Source organism: Balaenoptera musculus, chromosome X, assembly GCF_009873245.2.
Source record: "Balaenoptera musculus isolate JJ_BM4_2016_0621 chromosome X, mBalMus1.pri.v3, whole genome shotgun sequence".
NCBI lineage: Eukaryota > Metazoa > Chordata > Mammalia > Artiodactyla > Balaenopteridae > Balaenoptera > Balaenoptera musculus.
In genome coordinates, this window is record NC_045806.1 from 11,287,243 (window position 1) to 11,312,597 (window position 25,355).

Genomic DNA, 25,355 nt, shown 5'->3' on the forward strand with positions numbered 1-25,355 from the left:
GGAGCTGTCCGAGTGCTGAAATTTATAGGCTCGGTAAGATCACGTCTCCGTCTTTCTGTAGCCCTCATTCCAGCACAGGATTTCAGCAATTTTGTCCTCTTCTTCCTACCCACTCCAGCACGCAGAGTCCTTTCTTCTCCCTCATTTACAACTTCTTTTAAAAAGAGAACATTTTCTAGAGAAAAGGGATTTGCTAAATAGAAAGGACATAAAACAAAAGCTACAGCAACCCGACTTGCAGCATGGCATTGTCACCAGCCCCCTTTGCATGGTGATGCGATTAAGGTAGCAGCATTTTTATTATTCAGGAAAAGCAGCTGGGGGAATCCATCAGTTCTAAGGCTTTGTCTTTCCTAGGTTAACTGATGGTCCTAAGCCCCCGTTTGACCTGACCATGATGCCCAGTACTGGCACTTTTTGTTTTTTCTCAGCAAACTGTACAAACCCAAATCTCTTTTTGATTTTCAAGGAAACTAGATTCCTGCCAGATTTTGAGTCTGGACAATAAATAGATACTTTGTCCTAGCTTCTTTCTGGAATCATTTCGGGAATATTTTCCACAAGCATCACAGATACAGGAATGAACCGGCAGCTAGTGAACATTTTGACAGCCTTGTTTGCATTTTTCTTAGAGACAAACCACTTCAGGTAGGTGAAACGACTTTGCATGCTGATATTTTCCACATGAAAACTGTTTGAAAGAGAACGTGTCATGCAATTTTTATCTATTTCTCTATGCCCCGGACCACATTATGTTAATTTTATAAAGGAGAGTTAGAGTTCTTTTGTTCTTTTAAAAAGCTTAATTATGGTGGGAAGGTGGTAAATTTTCACAAAGGCAAGTTTTATGATGCATAACCCCACTCTGTGCATTTCAACGTATTTTCACAGCCAATGTGATATTAAGATACTCTGATGAGTTGCATGCTCTTTACATTTCTAAATAATGGTGATTTTTTTTTCTTTTTTCCTTTCAAATTCTTCTGGAAGTCATTTAAAGGGATTATTGAATGCAGTGCTTTTCATATGGTGGAAGTGATTGAATTAATTTGCCAGGAGCATGCTCATTTTATGTAAAATATAAAAGAACCCAGATTCTTAGCTAACTTGGGACTTCTATTGTATTTCAGCAACTAGATGCATGCTATGAGAACTACAATTCAGGAAATTTCTTGAAATATCAAAAACATTTAAAATCTCATTTTACCACTATAGTCTACTGTTCAATATATTTAGAAATGTATTGCCTATCAAAACTGAATTAATATGACATCTTTGTATTCATGCATGCATGAGAAATGGACTATGCATAATTTTAAAAAGTGAGAAATCACTATTTGCATGCTTGCATTTTCTACTTAATTTACAAATCGTCTAATCAATTGATACCTCAAAATACCAGATTATTACCAGTAAGTGAAATAGCCATCCTAATGGCTAAGAGGTTCTAAGACAAGATAGAGATAAGAGATGTTCATACAACAAAGTGTAGGACTCTTCATTTAATTTTCACCAAATTTTATGGTATTTTTTCACAGAACCAAGAAAAATGGAACATATAGCAATAATGCTATGAGTACTGGGAAAACCCACTATGTTCCTTTCAGGTTCACACCTCCTACTATGATTAAGAAAAATTGTAGGCTGGGTTTTATTAGAATCATCATCATCATCATCTTCATCACCACCACCATCACCATTATAATCAAATAATACTTGATTAATCAGATGAATCTGCATATGGGAATGTGAGTATTTCTAGGTGATTGTATCAATTTTTAACTCTTACCAAATGTTTATATCATCTTTGTACTTATATTTAATATTACTTCTTTGAAAAACCGGCAAGAATGTGGTATTTTCCGAGTGATAAGAATTAACAATATTATTTGTTAAAATGCTGAAAAGAAAGCTTGTAAAATATATACTTTATGGAAGAAATCAACATTCAGTCAACCACTACGTATTGTCAAAGAATTCATTTCGCTACAAACCATATATGCTCTTTTTATAAGCCTTTTAAGGAAAATGAAAGTCTGAGAAATTTTCCAATTACCATTTAGTGTTTTTGATAATGCAAAAGACAGAATGCTTTAGAAGTTCTTTTTCATGAATACTTTACTAGAGAGTCAACAATTTAAATGCTAATATATAAATAACAACTGATAAAATAATAGAAGTACAGACATGCTTATTGTTGACCTATTTTAAAATGAAGTTAAATTTCCAAGTGAAGATTTTCTTCTAGAAAACACATTGGAAATTATTAATAGCTGAAAGCTGGAATAGAATCTAGCAGGTGACAAAATAAGCAATGGGATACTTAGTTCATGATTTACTTTGTTCTGCCCATCTTATTATATATTTTTTATAAAAAGTAGAGGACATATTAAGGGCCGAAATGCTGGAAGAATGTTTTAGAAGTCATGGGGAAATAATTTAAGACAATCACATAAATTTTAGAAATTATCTTCATTTTTCTGATGACACTAGAAAGAAACAGCTTTATATATCCATAAAACCTACAACCTAAAGCTATGCATGTTGTATCATCTTAAACATCTTATGGCAAAGTTTGGTAACTTAGGAGGTATGACTCAGGATTTATACCTTTTATCACTTAAAGTTAACTCTAGACCATGTACAAGTTAGGAAGTTGACCAAAGAGTTTATAATTTTCCTTTTCTTCTTCTTAACATATCAAATATATTTACAAAACATGATGTCAAACATTCTGTGAGCATCAGTTCTCAGGTGATAAGAATGGAATTGTTGCTAAAAGAGTTAATGATGTGTTTAGGGCAGCTTTCTGCAAAGACCATGACTCCAGGTCTGGAAAACAACCTTCGCAGACCCTATCTCCTTCAGATTTCTTGGACAAATTAATGGGAAGGACATCAGGATATGACGCAAGAATCAGGCCAAATTTTAAAGGTAGGTTTCACTGAAACTTACGTTAATTAAGCCTGTGGGAAATCTAGATGTTTGAATACTCTGAAAAAAAATTTTCAGGGCTTTTTATTATAAAGTGAAAACAACAAGCATAGTATTCATTTCATTTTGGCATTCTTTTGAACTAGTTGATTTAATAGCTTAAATTTTCCATGTTGCTTGCCACTTTCAAAAACTTTCCTCATTTGTGTTATGTTCCACAAAGAAAACTAAGGTCAGAGATTATTGCCACACTTCCTATGTTATCTTAAGTGGGAGTGGGACTGGAAATGAATACAAGAACAAATGATGGACTTGATTTGTATGAATCGTTACACCAAAATCTTTGGTTTGGGTTTTCAATACGTACTCCCAAAATGAAGTTTACATCTCAATATATAACATGCCATTTTATACACTTTCAGGCCTCTCTCATTTTTAAACCTTGTGAGAAAAGGCTCTAAGTGAATATATTACAAAGTTTTGGTTTCCTCTTGTTTACACATTCTAATTCTTTATTTGAAATTATTTATCTGAAGTTAACAAAGAAGATCACAGAATTGTAAAGTGTGTATGTCAAAGATGGTGGATACTTTCTTTGTTCAATTAGAAACAAACCAAAAATTTGGTGTTTTTGTATGTTTAACATTACAAAAATGTAATTAATATAAATTACTTTTTTAGAAATTACCTTTTATCTATTTGATTTATTTTTACTCTGAATCAGAAAAATACTGAAATAAGAAAGAACCAATTAATTATTAATTGAATTGTTTTTGATGTTTTAATTTTTGGATACATATTTTAAATAAATGCATTTTATCTTGTAATTTAACTTAAAATAACGCATTGTGAAGTGCTTATATTTTATAAAAGGATAAATCTATAATATTCTAGGTATTATGTCATAATTCATGCATCGCTTTGGTTTTGCTTATTAGCTATTTAATTGGATTGCTTTCCTTGAGGTTTGATTAATTTTTATTATTGGCAAATATGAGCATGAAAACTAAACTCAAAGTTCCTTTCTTCTTTAAATGATGCACCTCTGAATATACCCAGCTAAGGGCACATTTCATAAAGAAACATGTCAGAATTTTGACCAAACAGATGTTTTTGACTTATAGAGTATTTCCAAAAGAGACAACAGAACTTAGTTCAAAAGCTTGATTTTGCTGAAAACAATTTTCATGTTCGCCCAATTTCATATTAATTTTGTGGTCATTGGAAGTCAATATTTGAAATAAAATCCTATGAGTAAGTATTCGAGAGTCAGCTTTTTCAATGGGCCTGCTCACTTGTACATTTATTCACTGAGCCATTCAATAACTTTTGAGTCTGAACTACATGCAGGATACTAACTACTGCATGCTTTGAAAACTTGAGAGTTGAAACAGGTTTGGATGCTACCATCAAAAATTTCAGTGGAGAGACTAGATGTTACATGAATACTTACACAATAAAATACTACAGGATTCCAACAAAAGTAGAGATGCTTTCCTATTAAGCTATTCACGGAAAGCTTCATAGAGAAGGACCAGAGATGGAAAACTGTTTCAAGTTTATGAGCATCTTGTTTAATAGCAGCTATTATTCATTATTTTCTAGAAATAATTTTTTAAGAGGGAAGAAAAGTGCAAAGAGTAATAAAACAAACACCCATGTTGCCAATGCTACTTTAAGTGACCACATAGAATGAGCAATAATTTCCACACACAGCTTTTTTTTCTGGTTCTTCTGGGGATGTCACCCTTTGAAGATAACATTTCTCATGATTCTAAAGAATAAATAAATGAGGAGAATATCAAGCATAGCAAAGCATGGCCATGTTTTTGAGATCTGTCCTAAAGACCTGAGCACAGGATGTTTTAAAGACTTATAAAAGGGAAATGGGTGAATATAATTTAAGACTCTAACATTAGTGAACTTTACTGACTTTTGTCTCCCTCTTCCCTTAACTCTCCGATTCAATGAACCCTGATATTCTTTCATAACTTTTACTTACGTGGACCATTTATATCAGATCAATTACCTAACAGCTCTCACAATTCTCTTTACTGTGAGGATCTTGGCTTTTCCTAGATGTAAAACATTCCCCATTATTTTAGACTAAAATGATTTTTCCTCCTTGGTGTTCCCATGAAACTTTATATGTCTAATACAGTTCTTTTGCACATTTATGTTTTATCAACTCACCCCCGCACTGCATGTGAGAGGGCAGGGAGGTACCTTATTTATATATATATAATATTATATATATAGTTTATATATATAATATTATACATAGTTTCAGGTGTACAGCATACTGATTCAGGGTTTTTGTTTTTTGCAGATTATATTCCATTAGAGGTTACTACGAGATATTGGGAAGGGGTGGGAAATTTTGAGGGACGAACCAGTGGTCGTAGTGGCTAGCAAAGATGATTTTAGCTGAGCTGAGGAGAAAGAAATAAAAGAAAGAGATAATAGGGGACTTGTAACAGCAAAGAGGCTAGGAAGATTATAGTACTTACTGCAGTTGATTAGCAATGTATCAATGAGAAATTTTATAGAGTAGGTAGAAATGAAAGGTGATTAGGAAATGTGATTGTATCTGGAATAGTGATAGGCTCCCTGTAAATGCCAAAAACCAAACTGACTATGATAACAATAAACATGGTGATGATCATGACAATGATATTGAAAACAACAATAATGGTGATTAATAAGAAGACAAAAGGGCAAAATTTGACCACAAGAATATAAGCAAGAGCCAAATATGGGCTGTTGAGATAAAGGCTATGGCTTTTCTAGAAGTCTTATTAAATATTAGCACATTTCTCTGTTTTCCTTGCTGCCGTGCATTGGCAAGGGAAAAGAAATGTATATGCACAATTTTTCTTATTGGAAGGAATTTTTCCTGCATCCTTTCAAGTCAGTAAAATATTTCATGTCTATTCCATATCCCTGATGGGCTCTGAAAAATGTCATAATGGGCATATATACAAGAAGGAAGATGGATGTAAGCTAGAAAAGGGAACCAGAAGTGATTCAGACTTAGACTCTGTAATTGAGAGTCATTCTTAGAAACTATAGGGAAAAAATAGCTTTTCTGATGTGCTGAAGCACAAGTGTATAAACAAAGTCATGAGTCAGAGTTGCCAATTGCATTCCATCTATGAGAGCCATAGAGACTTGGGTCAGACCCCGTCAAAACATAAATTTTCAAAATCCTCAGTTCAGATAAACACACAAGCTATGTCCATTCACAATTACCTGTTTCTGAAACCATGGTAAATGTTGATTCTATGTCAACAGAGAAGCCTCTTTCCCCACTTGGGTGATTTGTCTCGTTGTCAGTTGATTTATCATGGTGTTATTCCATCATCCTATCAGATATTCCTTTGTCAGTATTACTGTATCTTGAAAATGCCACTTTAAACATTAAGCTTTTAAAGAAGCCAAATGAAATGCTCAAACCTGGGCAAAATGCATTAGTTCTGATTCTCTCTCTTTGAAACAAAGCCTTTATCTATTTTAATGAAATTTTCTTTGAAAAGAAAATTAACTTAGAGTTATATCTTAAGTTTCATCCCAATGTGAATAAATACATTTCACCAGAACATTCATTTTGGGATAGGATCTGGAATAGATAATGCCAGGAGATAATTATTCCCTCCACTTCTTTGTGCAGGCCATGCACACTAATCTTTTTTCCATATCCGGAGACCTAAATTTTAAAGTGTGATGTGCGATATTAAAACCTACATTTGCATGCAGTATGGTTTCCTTTATTTTCCAAGGAGTTATCAGCTCAAAAGGTGTTTCAGATATAAGTAAGAAACAGATCCACTTCCAAAAAACTAGAGGTCTTCATGTTTCTCCCCTTGGAAAGTTTCTTGTCTGTAGCCAAGTGGAGCTCAAGCTCATGTGTTGTGCTTACCAATCCCTGGAGGGGTGACTTGAGCACAAATGTCCAGCAGAGACACTTGGAAAGAGTGATCTCTCAGTTGGTGATAATGTAGCCCTCGTGTGATCATTTCTTTGATCACTCTGGCACATGAGGGCATCAGATAATACCACGGGTTCTGAGAAAAAGAACAGAATGCTTACAAGTCTCAGAAGTTTGTTTTTTTTTTTTGCAGAAGTGTTTGACTTGAGTGCAGAAAGTGGTGGAAACCTTCAGGCACCTGAAAGGGTACAGTCATTTTATATAGAATAAGACAATAGGAGATAAAAGGGGGGAAATGATTATTGAAAGGAAAAGCTGGGTGTATCAAAGAGAAATTTATATAGGACAGTTTTGTTCAGGGATGATGTTGATGAAGATTTTTGAATATCCAAAATCCACTGGCTGTGTCACAATTTATTTTAGCTTTTGTGTGCTGTATGTATACCAACCAACACATTTGTATATACTAGGCTGCTACGATGGGCCTGCAAGTTGCTTGTCAGGGATTTGAGGTAACATCAAGAAGGAGGCATCTACAGCATTCTAACACACTCTGGTAAAGTCTATTCCAAAGGATAAGTTCATTTATTGGAGTACGTCTTCCATTCCATGGTGACAGAGTAGTAGAGTGGGAGGGGCCTTGGACTTGGATCCAGAAAACCCAGGTTCATGTCCTGGTTCAGCCACTTTGGAGAAAAGATGTCTCCACCTCTCCATGACTCAGGTTTTCTTCTGACTTTGCCCACCTCATTTGGGTTGTCCTGAGCATCAAATGAGATCATACATCTGAATGATTTGTTTCCAACTATTAAAATTATTACAAATAATTTGAATTATTATTACTAGTCTTCTATTTCTCTTTGATAACTGACACTGACTATGAATTCTCAAAGCTTAGCCTTCATGGTGATTGGGTCCTTAAAGTTGTTTGAATTTTTTTTAATGGAAAAAAACGAGTCAAAGAAGTTCTAGCATTTTAGAGTCCTACCACAGTAAGCAGGATGTAGATGTCACATGTCTCAGTGGGTTCTCCTTTATTAGTCTGGTGGGAAGATTTCCAACCTGAAAGGGCTATTTCATATTCCTAAATATGAGACAAAAAGGGAGCCATTTGTGGGAAGGAATTATCTTTATCCATTCAAATCTTACCCCTGATTATTTTCTTAGACTCATTTTTTAAATGAACCAAGTAAAAGACATAGAACCAATTTCGCTTGGTCCTAGAAAGGGCTCTAAATTTAATGGAAGATATATGACTGTCATTTCTGATGTATTTTCTTGTCCAGTTACTGCAGTTGCAAGGGTCACTGCACAAACGTGAATTGATTTTCTATTTTAGAATAAGTATTTTAAGGAGAACATTTAGTCTCTACAACATGGCAGGTTAAGAGCACTGGAAATGGAAGCCCATAATTTAGTTTTTGAGAATGTATTGTTCCTTGGTTGATTCTGGGTGATTTCATATCCTTAATTTTCATTATGAAAAGAGCCTAAACTTTTCATCCTGAGTTCTATAGTGCTTTCTGTTACTCCCCATGCTGAAGAACAATTCAGTCCATTTTGCTGATAATCTGAGACTTCATTTAAAAAAATAATGGCATATACATCAGGGTATCTCGGCACTTAGAGAGTGGACATTATAATGCGTCCAGTTGGCACTATCAGACTTAGAGAAAAAATAGTTATTAGCTTGTTCTTCGTGGTGTTGGGTATTTTTCTTGGTGTGTTGGATCAGACACGTTTGGAACAGGGTCTTAAAAATGGAAATATAGTTGATTAAGCCTCATAACAAGGTCTTTGGAAGCATTCTGTGTTCTCCTTGGAGTTAACACCTAAGAGGCTGTCTCGACTGTAGGATGCAGCACATTCCTCATTGACTTCTTTCTTGAGAGGGCTACTCTGAACACTTGTGACTGATTGCAGACACTTTTAGCCATGTGAAGCCCATTGAAGGAAGGACATGAGCAAAAGGAATAGGTCTCTAACTGGTATTCTTAAGTGTGAAGGACCTGTAAGAATAAAGTCACTAGATTTCCATTTTGGAGTCTAGTCTGGCTAGCCAACCAAATGTGGTCATGGGGCAAGTATGAGAGGGAAACTGGACACTCTCTCTGACTCATGCCCTGGCTTATGCACTCACCACTCCTTTAGGAAGTATAATACATGAGTACACCAAACGATGGCTCTGTTTTATTAACATGTCCATCCAAGAGGGAAAAATAAAATCCTGGATCGAGTCAAAATGCGGAAACTCAATAGGCAATTATCATGAATGTGACTGGATAAGTCTTGTTTTCTATTTCTTCTTTTTTTTTCTATCAGGAGGTGGCTCATACTTTCTTGAGGAAAAATAAGCTACACTTGCCCATGCATTGTCAAAGCAATAGAATAAATTTGCAGCAAGGAAGCACATATGTGAGCACAAAAAAATTACATGTAAAGGTTTTCCATCTTTATATTTGAATCTAAACACACAATTCATTTGTTTATTCCTTTAATAAATAAGTAGCGAGCAGTATCTATATGCCAGGCACCATGTTCCTTGCTAAGTATACAGTGGTAAACAGAAATTTAAGCTTTTAAATGTCAGTTCTCACTTCAGTAAAAACTGGAACATAATTTGTAAGTTTAATGCTGTACCATCCAGGATCTTTGCAGGAAAGAAATGACACACTCCAACAGGGTGTGGGAGGGTTTGGAAAAAACCAATCCCTAAAGGGAGAATGTAGTACTCTGGGACTGCCAGCAGTAGACCTGAAGAGGCAAGGGAGGGAGTAGCTGCCAGAACCTAGAGAAAGTGGCTCTACAGAGAGGTCACCTAAGGAGATCTATGGAGCAATGGAGTCAATCTGTGCTGGCCTAGCAGGGAGGAAGCTAGGGAATAAATATTCTGACCTCACTCTCCTCCTGCATTCCATTTCCTTGCGGGAACCTCTCGTTGGCCAAATCCAGTTCGAAGTCTGAGGGCAAGGGAGCTCAATGATGCAAACCCGGAAGGTCAGCTTCCCAGAGCACAGAGAAGAACAGAAAAGAGGAGAGTCTCTGGGGGGAAATGGAAGATAATCAGCTCAAAGTCAACTTATGAGCAAAGCCACCCTTCAACCTGGTCGAGCAGACAGCTCCCAAACTGATAATCCGTTTAGTAAGCCTTCCTTTATCAGTCTTGGGAAAGCCCGGAAGTGAGAACGGGATATCATCTGGATATACTATCCCAGTAGATAAATGATACCTCCAAATGCAGAGAAGAGAGAGGAAGATAGTGGAACGTGGTAGTTCTGTTTCCTAAGCAGACAACTGAAAGGTGTGCAACCAATGGACAGGGGTGGGGGCGGGGAGGGAGGGCGGGAAGGGAGGAGGGAGAGATCTTCCTGCGGAATATATGAAAATAATTAATATAGCTTCCTTTCTATCTGATTTAATATGTTTATATGTTTGCTAATATTGTTGTGTTTGCCCCACAGTCAATCCCCTCCAGGCTTCCCATGCTGGGATGGGTTGTGGACTTAGATTTGAGCACAAGACTTAATGCCAAGTCTCTTGGGGCAGCATTTCTGAGACACAGTCTTTCCTCCGTGCTCTTCTGTCTATACAGAGCTGAAGTAGAAGTGTTAGAAGGAAAAAGGACTGGGTGGGAGGGTTAGAAGAACATGAAGCCCAGGGGCAGAGTATTGTGCATTTTGAGGAAATGGCAGGTCTAAGGGAGAGTTGCTTGTTTCCCACTCCTTGGTTGGTTTGATTACTGCACCTGAAATACAGCTACTGATCGTGGCAATTCTGCTACTTTAGGAAAACCTCAGAACCACTTAACCACCTAATTTTTCTTTCACTTTTAAAACCCAAGTATACGTAGATGATAATATAATCTATCTTCTTCTGATTTATTTACATTTAAATACTTCAAGATGTTGATTTCTAAGAACAAATTCATGCCCAACAAGGCAGCTGAGATTTCTTATATCAGGCTTTCTCTTAGAAATAGCATTCTTTGCGCCCCTCCGCCTCAAATGTATTCAGAAAACAAGGGGTCTGTTTATTTAGCTTTGAACCTCCAAGTCTCTGAAAAGTGAAGGATACACACATTTGGCAAACCACACTGTAACAACTCCAGTTAGATGATACGATTCAGGATAATTTATACATATATTGCAGTGCTCAAAATGGGTTTCTCATATTCTACTTTTTCCTTTGAATTAATTGTGTCTTTCATACTTGAACTTTGTATAGAGTACACCAAGTCAAAGGACTTAGGATTTAATGCTAAACTAAACCGGCAACCAACCAGATGTGTTTCGGACTTAGGATTTAATGCTAAACTAAACCGGCAACCAACCAGATGTGTTTCTCAAACCACGCCTTTCGGAATACCTGCTTTAGAGCCTGAGTCCTGTTAAAAAGGCACATATCTGGGCCCCGCATTTCTCCAGCTCTACCTCTCCAGAAACACTGAATGATGGGATCTGAAAATACTGACTTTAACGATTTCATTACTCCCTATACTTTAAGAACTACAGCACTAGAATGAGAAGTTTTTGCTCCTGTAGCTGAAGAATAATATCTTCCTTATAGTATTTTTCCCAAGATACTGTGGGCCAGCATTGCCCTACCAAATAAAGGCGGGGGGAGATCCTACAAGAAAAAAAAAATCTAAACTGAGACTCATGAGGCCTTGTTTTAACTACACTTTTGCCAGCTGTGACCTAGAGCATGCCACCTAACCTCTCTGGGATTAATTCTTGTCATCTCCAAAATAAAGGACTTGGACCAAGATGTCTAGGTCCAACTTTGATAGTCCCTAGTCTTTATAGTCTAACATCTTTGAGTATGTCCTTTTGTAAATTATTGATTCACCCACAGAAGAGCTTGGATGCATCCAATCTTCCTAGAGAATTGGTCTCTGAGAAATTATTAATTCTATCCAGAATTCTTAGCAGTTGCTGATATCTTATTTTGACTCCCAATATTTCAAGGATGATCATTATTCTCTGGAAAACTCTGGAAACTTATGAGAGGATTACTGGAGAAATCAGCCATTCACAATTTTTGTCTTGTTTTTGAAAGGTTCGGAGGTAGCAAATTCATGTACAGAGGCTGCTTCTAGGAAAAGTAGCTACCATGTTTCTTTAGTTCAGCATCTGGCCAAAGATGTTTCTCGAAACGCTAGTCCCATGAGATGTTCTCAGATATAAGGTTTAAAATGTGAAATAAGAATGGAAGTTCTGCAAAACAGCCTCCAAGAGACTCCCAATATTCATTAGCATATTAAAATCTTTTGAGAAAACCTGCAGTAAAAATATACAAATAAATAGATATTTTTAAAACTTCTTTTACCCAGGGGCTTATCCTCTACTTATTAGATCATAGATTCCTTAAATGAGTAACATTCTGGGGAACTGGTGTTTCATGGGATACACTTTGGAAAATGTGGTCTTGGTAAAATCCATAAATCTAAAAAAATTTTTTTGCCATGAAAATAGGTGATGATGATGGGAAACCTACATACACATAAAATACGATGATCTGCTAGAAAGATAACATTCCTAAGAGTGGGAAGGCCCCAGCATTCAGTAAATGTGGCTTTCATTTTGATACATGGTCAACATTAGCATTCTGATGCCACAAGAGAATTACTCTACAAGTTAGATTATTATTGCAGGCTATTTATCTCCTGCTTCATTTACATGAATAAATAAGCAAACAGTGGCATTTTGAAAAAACAAACATTGAAGACAAAAGAAAAAACATGTCAGTACAGCAAAATACTTTGATCTGATAATCACCTTCTGTCTTAGTCTTTATGATTCTTGAATGCTGAGTGACAAATACACACTTAAACAAGTGACCTTTAACCCTGAACTAAAGACATTTTTTAGCAGAATATGACAAAGTTGCATGCCTGTATGGAAAATTTCCTTTTGGATTGCCATTCTCTTTTGGGCAGTTTTCCAAGATGGATAAATCTCGTACAATTTCCATTCAACTGTTTGTTGAGAATTTTTTCCCCATCACTTCCTTGAAATTTTAAAAAATTTGAATCCATACTAAAAAAAACTTCATTTAATAATTGAAAGTATGCAATATTTATCTCAAATAACGTGTGTAGATTTAAGGTTAAGGTCTTCACTTATTAGTATTTTTTTAATAAATTTATTTTATTTATTTATTTTTGGCTGCGTTTGGTCTTCGTTGCTGCACGTGGGCTTTCTCTAGTTGCATCGAGCGGGGGCTACTCTTCGTTGCGGTGCACGGGCTTCTCACTGCAGTGGCTTCTCTTGCTGTGGAGCAAGGGCTCTAGGTGCACGGGCTTCAGTAGTTGTGGCACATGGGCTCAGTAGTTGTGGCTCACAGGCTCTAGAGCGCAGGCTCAGTAGTTGTGGTGCACAGGCTTAGTTGCTCTGCGGCATGTGGGATCTTCCCAGACCAGGGCTCGAACCCGTGTCCCCTGCATTGGCAGGCGGATTCTTAACCACTGTGCCACCAGGGAACTCCCCACTTATTAGTATTAAAATATATTCTAAGTTGGTCTGCTCAAAATTGATGTTTCATATAGTTAGATATATAAATTCCCAGGAAAAACTATTGAAAATAGTTTTCAATGAAGATGGATGCAGAAAGAGAAATGTCTTTGAAATATCACTAAATGTCTTGGGAAAAGAGTTATCTATATATAAAACTTGTTTATTACTAGTTCTTCCTTCATACTTTCTCTGAGTTTGTTAAATAAGCAAGTACGATTTTTTTCTTCCTGTTTCTTACTCCAGGGTCTTAGTAAAATATAGAGAACAAAGTAGGGGGTGGGGAAATACTAAAGCTACCTTAGCCTTAATGGCTCCTGATCCACGTCATTTACAGTTGACCCCTGAACAATGCGGGTGTTGGGGCACCGAATCCCAGCAATTGAAAACCCATGTATAACTTTACGACGGGCCCTCTGGTATTCACAGTTCTGCATGGGTGCATTCAACCAAACATGGAGCGGATTGTATAGTACTAGCAGGTATTTACTGAAAAAAATTTGCATGTAAGTGGACCTGTATAGTTCAAACCCACATTGTTCAAGGGTCAACTGTATCTCACACAGTAGATGAAGACACATTGATGATGGAGCCGCTACACATTGTGTATCAAACAAGTCCTTTATTTGAAATATTGCTTCAAGGTATCCATGTGATGGCACTGGCGTTGCTGATATTCCACTGTACAACCCATAGATAATGGAACACCGATGTTTAAGCTTTTCTGGTAATTGAGGGTTGGCATATACTGGACCTTGAAGAGGAACTGAGTGAAGATTAACTATAAAGAAGTGATTTAGCACGCACACGGTTTGCTTACTCTGTCTTCAGACTTTGTATCATATAGCCTGGGTGCCTGACTCAGATTCCTTGTTATCATTTGCTTCCAGTATCACTGAGGCTTCTGCATTTCTAGGAGGCAGACAGTGGCATCATAGTGGCAGATGGGGAGATGGCTTTGCTGAATCCTTAGTTATAGAAGTCATGGAATATGAATAAGAGGATAACAGTTTCCCCAGCATTTTCTGAGATTTGATTTTAAAATGAAGTATATAGTGTCTTCTCAAAATATAAAAATTTAAGAAGAGATCGTCTCTGTTTGAAAAGAAATGTCACACAGGCCCAATGCCATGCCTTATGAATAGGAAACCCTGGCACCAAATTTTTTTCAGGAAGATTTTTTATAGATAAAATGCCACTCTGCTTGTTCTCTCTAAAATTTGAGGTCATAGCTTGTTACCAACAAGGTTGCTATGCTATTCAGTATTTATTTTCTCTGGAATATTCCTATTATATTTTCTGGAGTTAGTGACCTCTCTGTGACCAGTGGCATACGTGACCTGACCCTTGCCAGACTAATCCTATATTATCAGACATGTTTTCTCTAGTTCTCCAAAAATAGGAGGAATTACCCACAGTCTGGGATATGTATTCCTTTTATTTCCCCCAAGCACCTACATTTCCAATATTCACATTTGTTTATCGTGCACATGTGCCTCATTTAAGCTCATCCTTTATTCAAATCTTCTGAGCAAATATTCCCACTTAAAACTCAGCAGGCGGCTTCCTGTTCCATACATATCATGATGCCAACCAAGTTTGTAACATGCAGGGCTTTCAGCAAAATGTATAAATTTCCGACTTGGGGGCAAATATCCCAAAGCCCATTAAAAAAAGGATTTCCTCAGCAAGAGAATACACTTATCTCAAGGAAAAAATTCCACATTTCTACTTGTCAACAAGACTCTGCAAATAGCATAATCACAGGCACATTTTTTATTTTCCTCCTACTGGAAACTGGGCTTCTGTGAGCCCCTGGGTGAAAAGTCTGCTATAGTACCCAGTTGCCCCCGCTGAGTTCATTTAAGAGATGTCAGTGTACAACTAACAGCAATATAGCTTGCGCGAAGGAGTCTTTGCAGAACTCAGTAGAAGTGGATGAACATGTGAAGCGTCCATGATTGTTATGAGTCCTTCACCATGGGACCTTTCTCACTCCTCCATACATTGAGAGAGCATAATTATTATATAAGAATCTGGAAGCAGGTGCTAATAATGTGCCATAATAACTGCATATGTAAAGTCCCAAGAAAGCAGGTGTCCCCTCAGGGTCTAACTTTCCATATAAATGTCAGAATAAATTATCTGCTTCAGTGATGAAGCAAAGCAGGTGAGGGTATTAACAAAAAGTGTCCATCAGTGACATCGTGCAAAATGCCACATAAATTGCAGAATAACGCCTCTGAAAAAAGTTACTGACTTCTGAGGGGGGATGTGGCAGGTGGAAAGAAAGCAAAGAAATATAGAGTGGATAATAAATAGATCCTTCTGGAAAGCTGAGATCAGAAATAAACTCCTATACTTTTTTTTAGAAACTCCATAGTGCAGCTGCTCCGGGTGCCTGATTGGTTATGTCTTTATCTGAATGCACAGGAAAATCAAGCTGAGCTGTCACCCAAGGGAGTGAAGAGCTCGAATACTAGTATCCTTGAATTTCTAGGCCCCTCATGACTCTTGAAACTCTCCTGGGACTTCTCATCACTTCCAGATAAAGTCTATACACCTGTACATGGCTTACTGGGGTTTTCACGGTTAGGTTTTTGACTACATCTGTCTGAGGTTGGGTTTCTGAGAAGCAGATGCTGTGTGGAAGTGATTTATTAAGGATAAGTGAGCAAGGGAGACATAAGAGAGTGATGAAATCAGAGAAGGACGTGGCGGGGAAGCCCAGTAAGGGTGTGATCTCAAGCAAAGTCCAACAGTGGATGAGTTCGACCTGACCCCTCCGGGGAACTCTGGAGTGTAACATACACCCCAGAGCTGTCTGAATGGAGGCAAGAGAGCTGACTTTTCATACCCCCTCTGTTAGTTATTGGGTAAAGACGGCCCTCAGGGTATGCATGGGGGGCACGGTAGGGAGAGTAAATTCCCACATGCTTCTATCTCTTCTCAGGTGGGTTAAGTGAGCTCCAATAGCTCTGGGACAGTCCTCGGTGAAAAAAACACATGTTCTGGCTACTGAAAGCAAAAGCATGGAATTTTGCCATCTGCAGCAACATGGATGGACCTGGAGGGGATTGTGCTAACTGAGATAAGTCAGACAGGGAAAGGCAAATACTGTTTGATATCACTTATATGTGGAATCTAAGAAATACAACAAACTAGGGAATATAACAAAAAAAGAAGCAGACTCACAGACCTAGAGAACAAACCCGTGGTTGCCAGTAGGAGGAGGGAAGTGGGGAGGGGCAATATAGGGGTAGGGGATTAAGAGGTACAAACTACTATATATAAAAGAAATAAGCTACAAGGATATATTGTACAACACGAGGAATATAGCCAGCATTTTATAATAACTATAAAGAGTATAACCTTTAAAAATTCTGGATCCCTATATTGTACACCTGTAACTTATATAATATTTTACATCAACTATATGTCAATTAAAAAGAAAAAAGCATACTGAGGTGAGAGGCACAAAATAGTAAATGGGATCCAAGGAACTTGAGGGGGGAGCATCAATATCGTCCTCTTCAACATCACCATTCCACATGCCCAGCCATGCCCTCCCACTCTGTTCCAACCTCAGTGCCGTGTTTCCTGTTCTCAAACCTTTTATTCTGGTGCTTTGCACTTTCATTTCCCTTCACCATGCCTTCCTTTTCACCAGCCTAATTCCTACTCATCCTACAGACTTCAGCATCAATACCATTTCCTCTAGAAAGCTTCCCTTACACTACTAAGTCCATCCTCTCCTACATGCTCAGTCTACAAGCTCTCTTGTGACTGGCTGCTTCCCTGTCCCTTTCCCTCCTAGACCAGTTCAAGGAGGCCAGAGATTGGACTTATCTCATTCTTCATTGTACCTCCAACACCTGACAGTAGGTAGAAGCCAATAAACACATATCAGATGAATATAAAAATGTATAACACCAATCATTAATCACAGAATCTGTACTAATGCAAAGGTGGGTGTGAGCAATTGAACTAAAATAATAAATTATTATCTAATATTTGTGATTCTTTCAAAATACACAAAGTCTTTTGCCATGTATGATCTCATTTCACTCCTTACACATTTCTCATAATGGAAAACAGCTGCAATTTTGTTTACCATTCTTGTTATTTAGGGGGGAGAAAAAGTTATCTTGTTACCCGACAGGACTTAGACCAACACTAGCTCTCCAGATACATAAAACCTAAGATGGGGAGGAATGTAGGCCATCATTTAGAGAATGATGTCAATGACACTCATTCTCGATCTGCAATACTTTATCGAAGGTATTTTTAACATAGATGTCCCCCCTTTTTATTACAGGATGATTCTAATTTATCTTCAAAGTTGCAGGTTTTTGTGTACTTCATGTCTTTGTAGGAGTTTAATAAATGTTTAATGTTGAATGAGATGAGTGGATTCATTCACATATAGATACATATCAAGCATTTATTATGCATATGTCACTGTGCTAGGCACCAAGTAGAGGAGAATTAAAAGGCAAATTGTTAACGTACCAGCTTTCTAACCTCCAGCCTTTCTATCCCAGCCCCTCTACTTTACTACTATTTCAGGACCAACATCCCATGTCTAAAAAGCTTTATTTTCCATGCCCAATACTGAACAGGGATTATGGTGGCATTAAGGTTACCCAGATAGAATCCACTGGCCTGAGGCAACTCTCCTCTTCAGTGCGTGAAATGTTTAGTGAATAAAATCAATACACCCAAATGTTAATTTTGGATATACCTGAATTACCAGTAGTTTCCAACTGCTAAAGTAATATCAGATTTACTTCATGGTTATAGCATTTAACTCCTTCCAACCAGCAAGCCTGTGGTTGATTCTCCTCTAGAATTCTCCTTTTGAGCCCTATCTTCCATCTTCATCAAAACTTGCAAAGTGGTTCTCAAGTTACAGGATTCTCCCAGATTATGAAACAATGGGCCAAAAATCTTTATAAAGCCTGGAAGGCCCAACTAAGGTAGCTACTACTAATGATAATGTTTATATTTCTCTGGAGCCTTTAACATGTGAGAGCTCAATCTGCAGAGGAGAAAAAGAAGTAGCTCTAGGCTTCATATAAAAGGTGATGTTTTAATTGGGTCTTGGGAGATGCATAGGCGTTCAAGGAATGGAAAGGGGGACTTCAGGTAGGGAACTCTCATGTCTGGAAAGAATTTGATTATTTGGGGGGGATAACAAAACATGAGTATAACTGAAGGAAGTAAAAGGACGGAAGTCATAGAAAATGAGGCTAGAGAATAAAGTTAGTTAGGGCTAGAGTGTTAAGCTGATTATTAAGGCATTAAGATCTAACCATAGGTAACACGAAGTCAAATCAAGGTTTTTAAGCAGAGAAGGGGCATGATTAGATGTGGATTCTAAGAAGATAACTCAAGATGCCTTTAGAAGGATATGCTAGAAAGATGGGGGTATCAGGGAATCATGACAATCACCCACAAGAGAGAAATGATGACAGTTCAGGCTTAGGCTGTGGGATTAGAAAGGAGAGGCTAAATTAACAAGATAAGTTCAAGTCAAATTGCATCAGACAAGATATAGAGGGTACAAGAGAAAGAGTAATGTTTGACTCAAGGTTCCAGGTTCAGCAACTGAGCAGACGGTGTTCTCATTTACTCAGAGGAGACGTTAGAGGAAGAAGATGCTGAGGGAGATAATGAGTTTAGCTTTGAGCATGTTTTTGAGATGACCACCACAAATCCACATAGAGATGTCTAATCTGCTGTTGAAAATGTTAATCTGGAGCCAAAAAGAGATATCAGGGCTAGAAATGTAGGAATGGGAGTCATCAGATCATGAGAGTGTTAACTAAGATCACTCAGTGCAAATGTGCAGAATGAAGAGAGAGAGGAGTAAGGATGAGACTCCCATGCACATGAACACTGATGGAATTGGGGGAGAGAAGGACTCGACAAGGAATACGAAGGAGTGGTCACAACATCTGGAAGAGAAGCAGGAAAAGATGTAGGCATTGATGTCAAGGGAAGAGAGAGCTTTGGGGATGCAGAAATCAAACCTGCCAAGTGCAGCAGGGATGTTGAATAGAAAGAGGCAAGGAAGTGGGCAATTGGGTTTGGTCAGTGGGACATTTTTGACCTTAGCGAGGGCGATATCTCTAGAGCACTGAGACCGAAGCCCAGATTGTAGCTGGTTGTAGAGTGAATGAGATTGGAGAAGTACGGGAAAGTGAGTGTGTAGACTTCTCATTTAAAAGACTAATGCCAGCATACGGTATTGGTTTTTCTCTTTCTGACCTACTTCACTCTGTATGACAAACTCTAGGTCCATCCACCTCACTACAAATACCGTATGCTAACACATATATATGGAATCTAAAAAAGAAAAAAAAGGTTCTGATGAACCTAGGGGCAGGACAGGAATAGAGACGCAGACCTAGAGAATGGACTTGAGGACACGGGGAGGGGGAAGGGTAAGCTGGGATGAAGTGAGAGAGTAGCAGTTACATATACCCACTACCAAATGTAAAATAGATAGCTAGTGGGAAGCAGCCGCATAGCACAGTGAGATCAGCTCTGTGCTTTGTGACCACCTAGAGGGGTGGGATAGGGAGGGGAGATCAGCTTGGTGCTTTGTGACCACCTAGAGGGGTGGGATAGGGAGGGTGGGAGGGAGGAAGATGCAAGAGGGAGGAGATATGGGGATATATGTATATGTACAGCTGATTCACTTTGTTATAAAGCAGAAACTAACACACCATTGTAAAGCAATTATACTCCAATAAAGATGTTAAAAAAAAAGACTAATGCCAGGGAGAAAAAGGGAGATCAGATATCAGTTCACAAAGTTTGAGGGAAGAAAGGTTTTTGGTTTGGGTTTTGGTTTTGTATGAAATGGCCTCCATTTTCTTGGTGAAGCAGTGCCCTGTCGTCTGCTACAGACGGGCCACCACCACCGCCTAGGCTGGCTGGTCCTGAGTACAGTCAGCATGAAGCTGAAAAAGGGCACTAGGCTCTTGATGCTTTGTCTTGATGGCCTTCTTTACCATCAGGACAGATCACCCAGACATTCAGGAAACATTTGTGAAATTTAAACACATTATAAAACAGAGTTTTCTACTAAAATACACTTCTCAGTACGCTTATTGAGTAGGGAGAATTTTTTAAATGTATTTTAAATGTAAGACCCAGAAGATGAAGCCAGAAGGTATTAGAGGCAATACTCAAACAGAAGATGAGGGGAACAAAAGGGGCTCAGGGTCCAAGTTATCCATCATTTGCCTCCTTGGCCAACTCTTTATTCCTCACCGCATCCATCCATATATTTCACAGCATTTTAATTGTAGCAACTCAGAAAGCGTTAATAACGATAACATTATTTGTTTATATTATTTGAGTCCTTACCATGTGTCAAGCATTCTTCTAAGTACTTTGCATATTCATTCATTTACTCCTCCCAATAACCTTACAGAGAAGTGCATGCATGTTATTATTATCCCTACTTTACAGATGAAGAAACGGAGAAAAGAGAGCTGATGTGTTTGCTCATGGTTATATGTTACCAAGAGTAAAGGCCTGGAAGATTTGTGTTGTTGTACACCAAGTTCATGAGTTAGACTTGTATCTGTTTCTTAATTACAGAGCTATGCTAGGGGCTGTGAGTCTGGAGGCCTGCAAGAGCCTTTGCAGCACTTTGCTTCAGAATCTGTTTATTATTATTCAAATTTGCATCCTCAGACTCGAGCACATTATTAATCCTCCATACATGTTTGATGAATAATTAAATGAATGAGCAAAGCTGATTTCTCTCCAATCACCCAATAGCTTTCTGCTTGGAATGTATTGGAACCAGCTTGTAGATCGTTTTGGAGCGGGGGTTCCGGGGAGCGTCTGGTGTGTGGGGAGGCAGTCAGTGGCTAAGGAAAGGAGATGGGATACAGCAACTGCTACCTTCATGGGTTACACATTCTGTGATTTTGTCTCTGACTAATGGCATTTTCTAGTCATTTTTTTTACATCTTCTTTCAGTACAAATGTGTGATGCATTTAAATATATTCCAGGAAAATGCTGACTATGACATACCAAAAGCATGCCCTTCCAGCTGGCATTTTCTCTAGTCCTATAGTCTGCTTCCTAGTGCACTTTATTATCTGGGCTCCAGGAAATGTTTTCATTTAATAATCTCAGTCATTTAGGCACAGTGGGAGAAAACGCTAAGTCTGAAACCTGAAGTTTGCAATTTGCTTCTCCTTATGATTACTTTCCAACATATATGAGGAGTCCAAGCCTGCCAAGGGAACAGAGGAGGAAAGGTTTTGAGTGCTGCTTGCTTGCTGGGGTAGCATTCTTTAAGAATTGAGACTGCTCTCTGAAATAATGCACGTGGTTGTTTCTTAAGCACAGGAAGTACTTAGTGCTTATGAACAATGTCAAGTTTACTTTGTAGCAAGGTACAAATGAATCACAAAGTATTTGGGAGAAACACTTATGATGTGCCTAACTTATAGGGGCTTTGGGAACTTGCTGAAAGCAATATCAGACAACCCCTGTCCTTTAGCAATGTGACACGTTGCGGAGCAAATGAAATAGCACATGGAAAACAAGTCTGAGCACCACAAGCCAACTCTTGTCTATGTAAACATGCAGCTACATAGGGAATGATGTCACGGAAACGAGGATTTCTGAGTAAGGGGAGTTGATGATGGCTAAAGTATAAGGAAGAGATGGAAAATGAGTGAGGCATGAAGTATAGGCGGGGTTTACAGAGAGAACGCATGCCTCATGATGTGGCAAGTAACATGTTAGGTGTGTTCCATGCATGATCTCATTCATTCCCGACAAAATTGATAAGCGCTCCTGTTACCAATTCCCTTTTTCTAAATCTACAAACTAATATTCAGAATCCTTACAGTCGGCACAGCTGTGAGAGGCAGAGCAGCTGGTCAGATCCAGGCTATCTGGGGCTGGAGCCTGCACACGTACCCACTGCACTCTTCCTTGCAGTGGTCTAGGCGGGCTACCAGTGTCCAGTAGGGAACATGTGGAGAGGTATGCGTTGACCCAGGCTAATCCCCAGAAAGAAGGCACTCTTAGAAAGATTCTTGCCCTTTTAACTTGAGGGACACGCTCCCTCCATTTCCTGAGAGTTTGAGAATGGGGCCATTTCTCCTCAAAGGATTTTCTTTGCTACAACGCTGCTCTATTGTGTTTGGTACTACACACAAAATTAGAGCCTTTTAAAAGCCTCAACAAATCTCCTCTCTAGTATGAAAGGATTATGAGTACAAACCCCATCCTGTTTCTTTAGCAAAGCATTCAAACTCCCATGTCTTCAAATTGTAAGCCTCTCGAGGTGCCAAGGTGACGCTGCTGCCCATTGTCATGAGCCCACAGGAAGGGATGGTGTCTCACAGGAGAAGGGCATTCTCCACTTTAAGTATAAACCCAGCAGTGCTAAATGCGAGGAGGCCACTTAGCTTCTTGACACTTGGAAGGACAGCTCTACTCAGCTCAGCATCAGAGATCCTGTCACACTGAGATGGAGGTGGAAATATACGCTATTAAAATCCAGGGATAGGAAAGTTTCTCCACAACTTTAAAAAATCTCAAACAATGCAAACTTGGGGGGACCTTCGAATTTCAAGGAAGATATACAATACAAAGATCAATATGCAGGTAAAACTTTCAATTGCTGATTACACTTTGTCTAGTGATATGTCCTTTTTATAAAATAGAGCCGTCTCTCTCCCCTCCTCTGTATGTAAAGAAATTCATCAACATCCCTACAAAGAATCTCTCCTCTCCTTTCCCTTTCTCCTTTTCCCATGCATGATTCATTGCTTCCTCTGCTACATTCCCTTAAAATGTTAGGCTTATTATCATGTTACATCATAATTAGTCTAATTCATGTCTTTCTGCCATGGCAAATTGTGAGTTTATTGAATTCAAGGATCGGGTACATTTTGGTATTCCCAGCACCACGGAGACACCACTGTCGGCACCCAACCCCTATCCTCAATCCCTTACCACATCACTGCACCATCTGACTTCCAAACACTAGCACTTGCATTTCTTTGCTTGAGGGCTTTCTCTGACCTAAGCCACTTTGCCCACTCTTGTGGCCGACCAGAAGTGAAGATGAATTAATGCCCCCTGAGAATACTCCCATCTAATGACAGCTGGGTGTTGATATAAAATACCCCAGCTCCTTCTCCCCTTGGGCAGAATAGCTCAGAAGAGTGTGTCTTCCAGAGTTGCTTATGGGATAAATCTTCATGTGCTTTTTGGGGATGGATAATAGACTTGCTACAGCACCTTTTCTTGGCTTCCTTCCCTACCCTGTATCTCTTCCCCACTTCCCAACTGGTGTATTATTCGCCTCCTTAATAAACTACCTTCACCTGAATCCTTGATTCGAGGGTAGCCCAAACTAAGTAAGCACCTAATATACAGAAGAATTCCAGTAAATGTCCTTTTAATTAAACTGAGTTACAAAGCTGGCTAGTGTAGCATGAGATAAGAGAGGTGGAAGCCTATGCTACATAAATGCAAGGGGCCTTATCCGTCAGATGTGAGCACACGAAAACGCAACAAGCACCATGATTTCAGGGTTTCCCTCTGCAGTAGGGAAGTGGCTGTCCTAGTTGTTAGTAGAGAAGAATGCATGTCAGGAACTCTGGTTTCTATTTTTAGAAATCTTGCTGACATAGAAAACTTCTGTTTCCTCCCAGTGCAATGGTGACCTTCCTACCCTCTGAGAAATGGTGCAGAGTGCCTAATGAGGAAACAAGTTCCCATTTGTGGAAGCCACAGACGAACAGAGGAGGGATGTGAGAGCTTAGGTACTATTCACTGGCAGACATGGCCTTGAACAGGATTTAGGTCTTTAAGCTTCCACAGCCTGGCTCTGAGTCTAACAGTTCCAAAGGGTAATAATTTCTTCTAACAACTCACATTAAAAGATAATTTTCAAAAAAAAAAAAAAAGATAAAATCATGACTCTCGTGCAGATATAAAATGAATACGTGTTAAATTTTATTTAACTCATTCATCAATGAGGGAACCAGGCAGATGGCATAACCAGTTCAAAAGAAAATCTAAGAAACAGACACATTTATAGATCAAGACTACTGGCCTGAATGTGCAAACAGAGGCAAAACCAGCCTCTTCACGGTGGGGGAGGGCAGTCACTTGAACCTCTGTGGCACAGGACACGGCAGGATTTGCATGTCTCTAAGCAAGAGATATTTCCCATCGCTATGAGTTATACAATTTAAAGAATTATAAAATAGCTCCCATAGAATGAGAGTCGGATGACATGGAGGGGTGTACTATAGACAATCCAGAGTTTTCCCTTGAAGCACAATTTTTCCCTATACTCATGATTGCTAGATTCAATAATACACTCCTTCTCCAATAAGGAGATCTCTTCTTTTTTGCTAGAGCCTATTTAAAATCCAGGTATTTTTCTCAACACTGTGAGTAAGGGTGAGCATAATAAAATGTAGAGCAGAGATATGATGCTTGAGAAAAGTACATCTAATTGTTAAATAAAGGGAAAATCTCAAGGTTTAGGAGGAAGATCCTTCCTTGATAGGGGAAGGAGATGGTAAGAGAAAAGAAATAGGTGGCATTTCACACACATTGTCACATTCTCCTCCCAATGAACCTGTGAATTAGACGGAGATATTTCTCCTTTTATAGATGAGGAAGCTAGAGCCCAGAGTGATTAAATAGCCTACAGAGAGTTATACAAATAGTACAAAGCAGAGACAGGTTTTAAATCCAGTTCTAGCTCTGAAGTTTGTGATTTTTCCCTTTATTCTATGCTGCACTGGTGAGGGATAATGTCAGGAGGGAGGGCAACAGTCAAGGAGTTTCCCGACCCCCACCTCAAACATGGCAGTTCAGTAGTAGTTTCAAAGGGCCATGTTGTAATGTTGCTCATTGGTGACTGTCATGTTTTTGTCATAATTTTATCATTCGTGTTGAGTGCTTTGCAAAG

The 25,355-nt window shown here is 38.6% G+C and overlaps 1 protein-coding gene across 2 annotated transcripts in view; it reads left to right on the top strand.

Moving 5' to 3' along the window:
- The first annotated feature begins 208 nt into the window (after positions 1–208).
- GLRA2 (glycine receptor alpha 2) overlaps positions 209–25,355 on the top strand; it is a 187,155-nt gene continuing 162,008 nt past the window's right edge. Inside the window, exons 1-2 of one of the 2 annotated variants that reach the window (XM_036840261.1) lie at positions 209–648; positions 2,801–2,934. In XM_036840261.1, coding sequence (XP_036696156.1) covers positions 581–648; positions 2,801–2,934 — 202 coding nt within the window. In that variant the 5' untranslated portion in view covers positions 209–580. The remainder of the gene's footprint in view (positions 649–2,800; positions 2,935–25,355) is intronic. The other variant, XM_036840262.1, reaches the window with a different exon arrangement.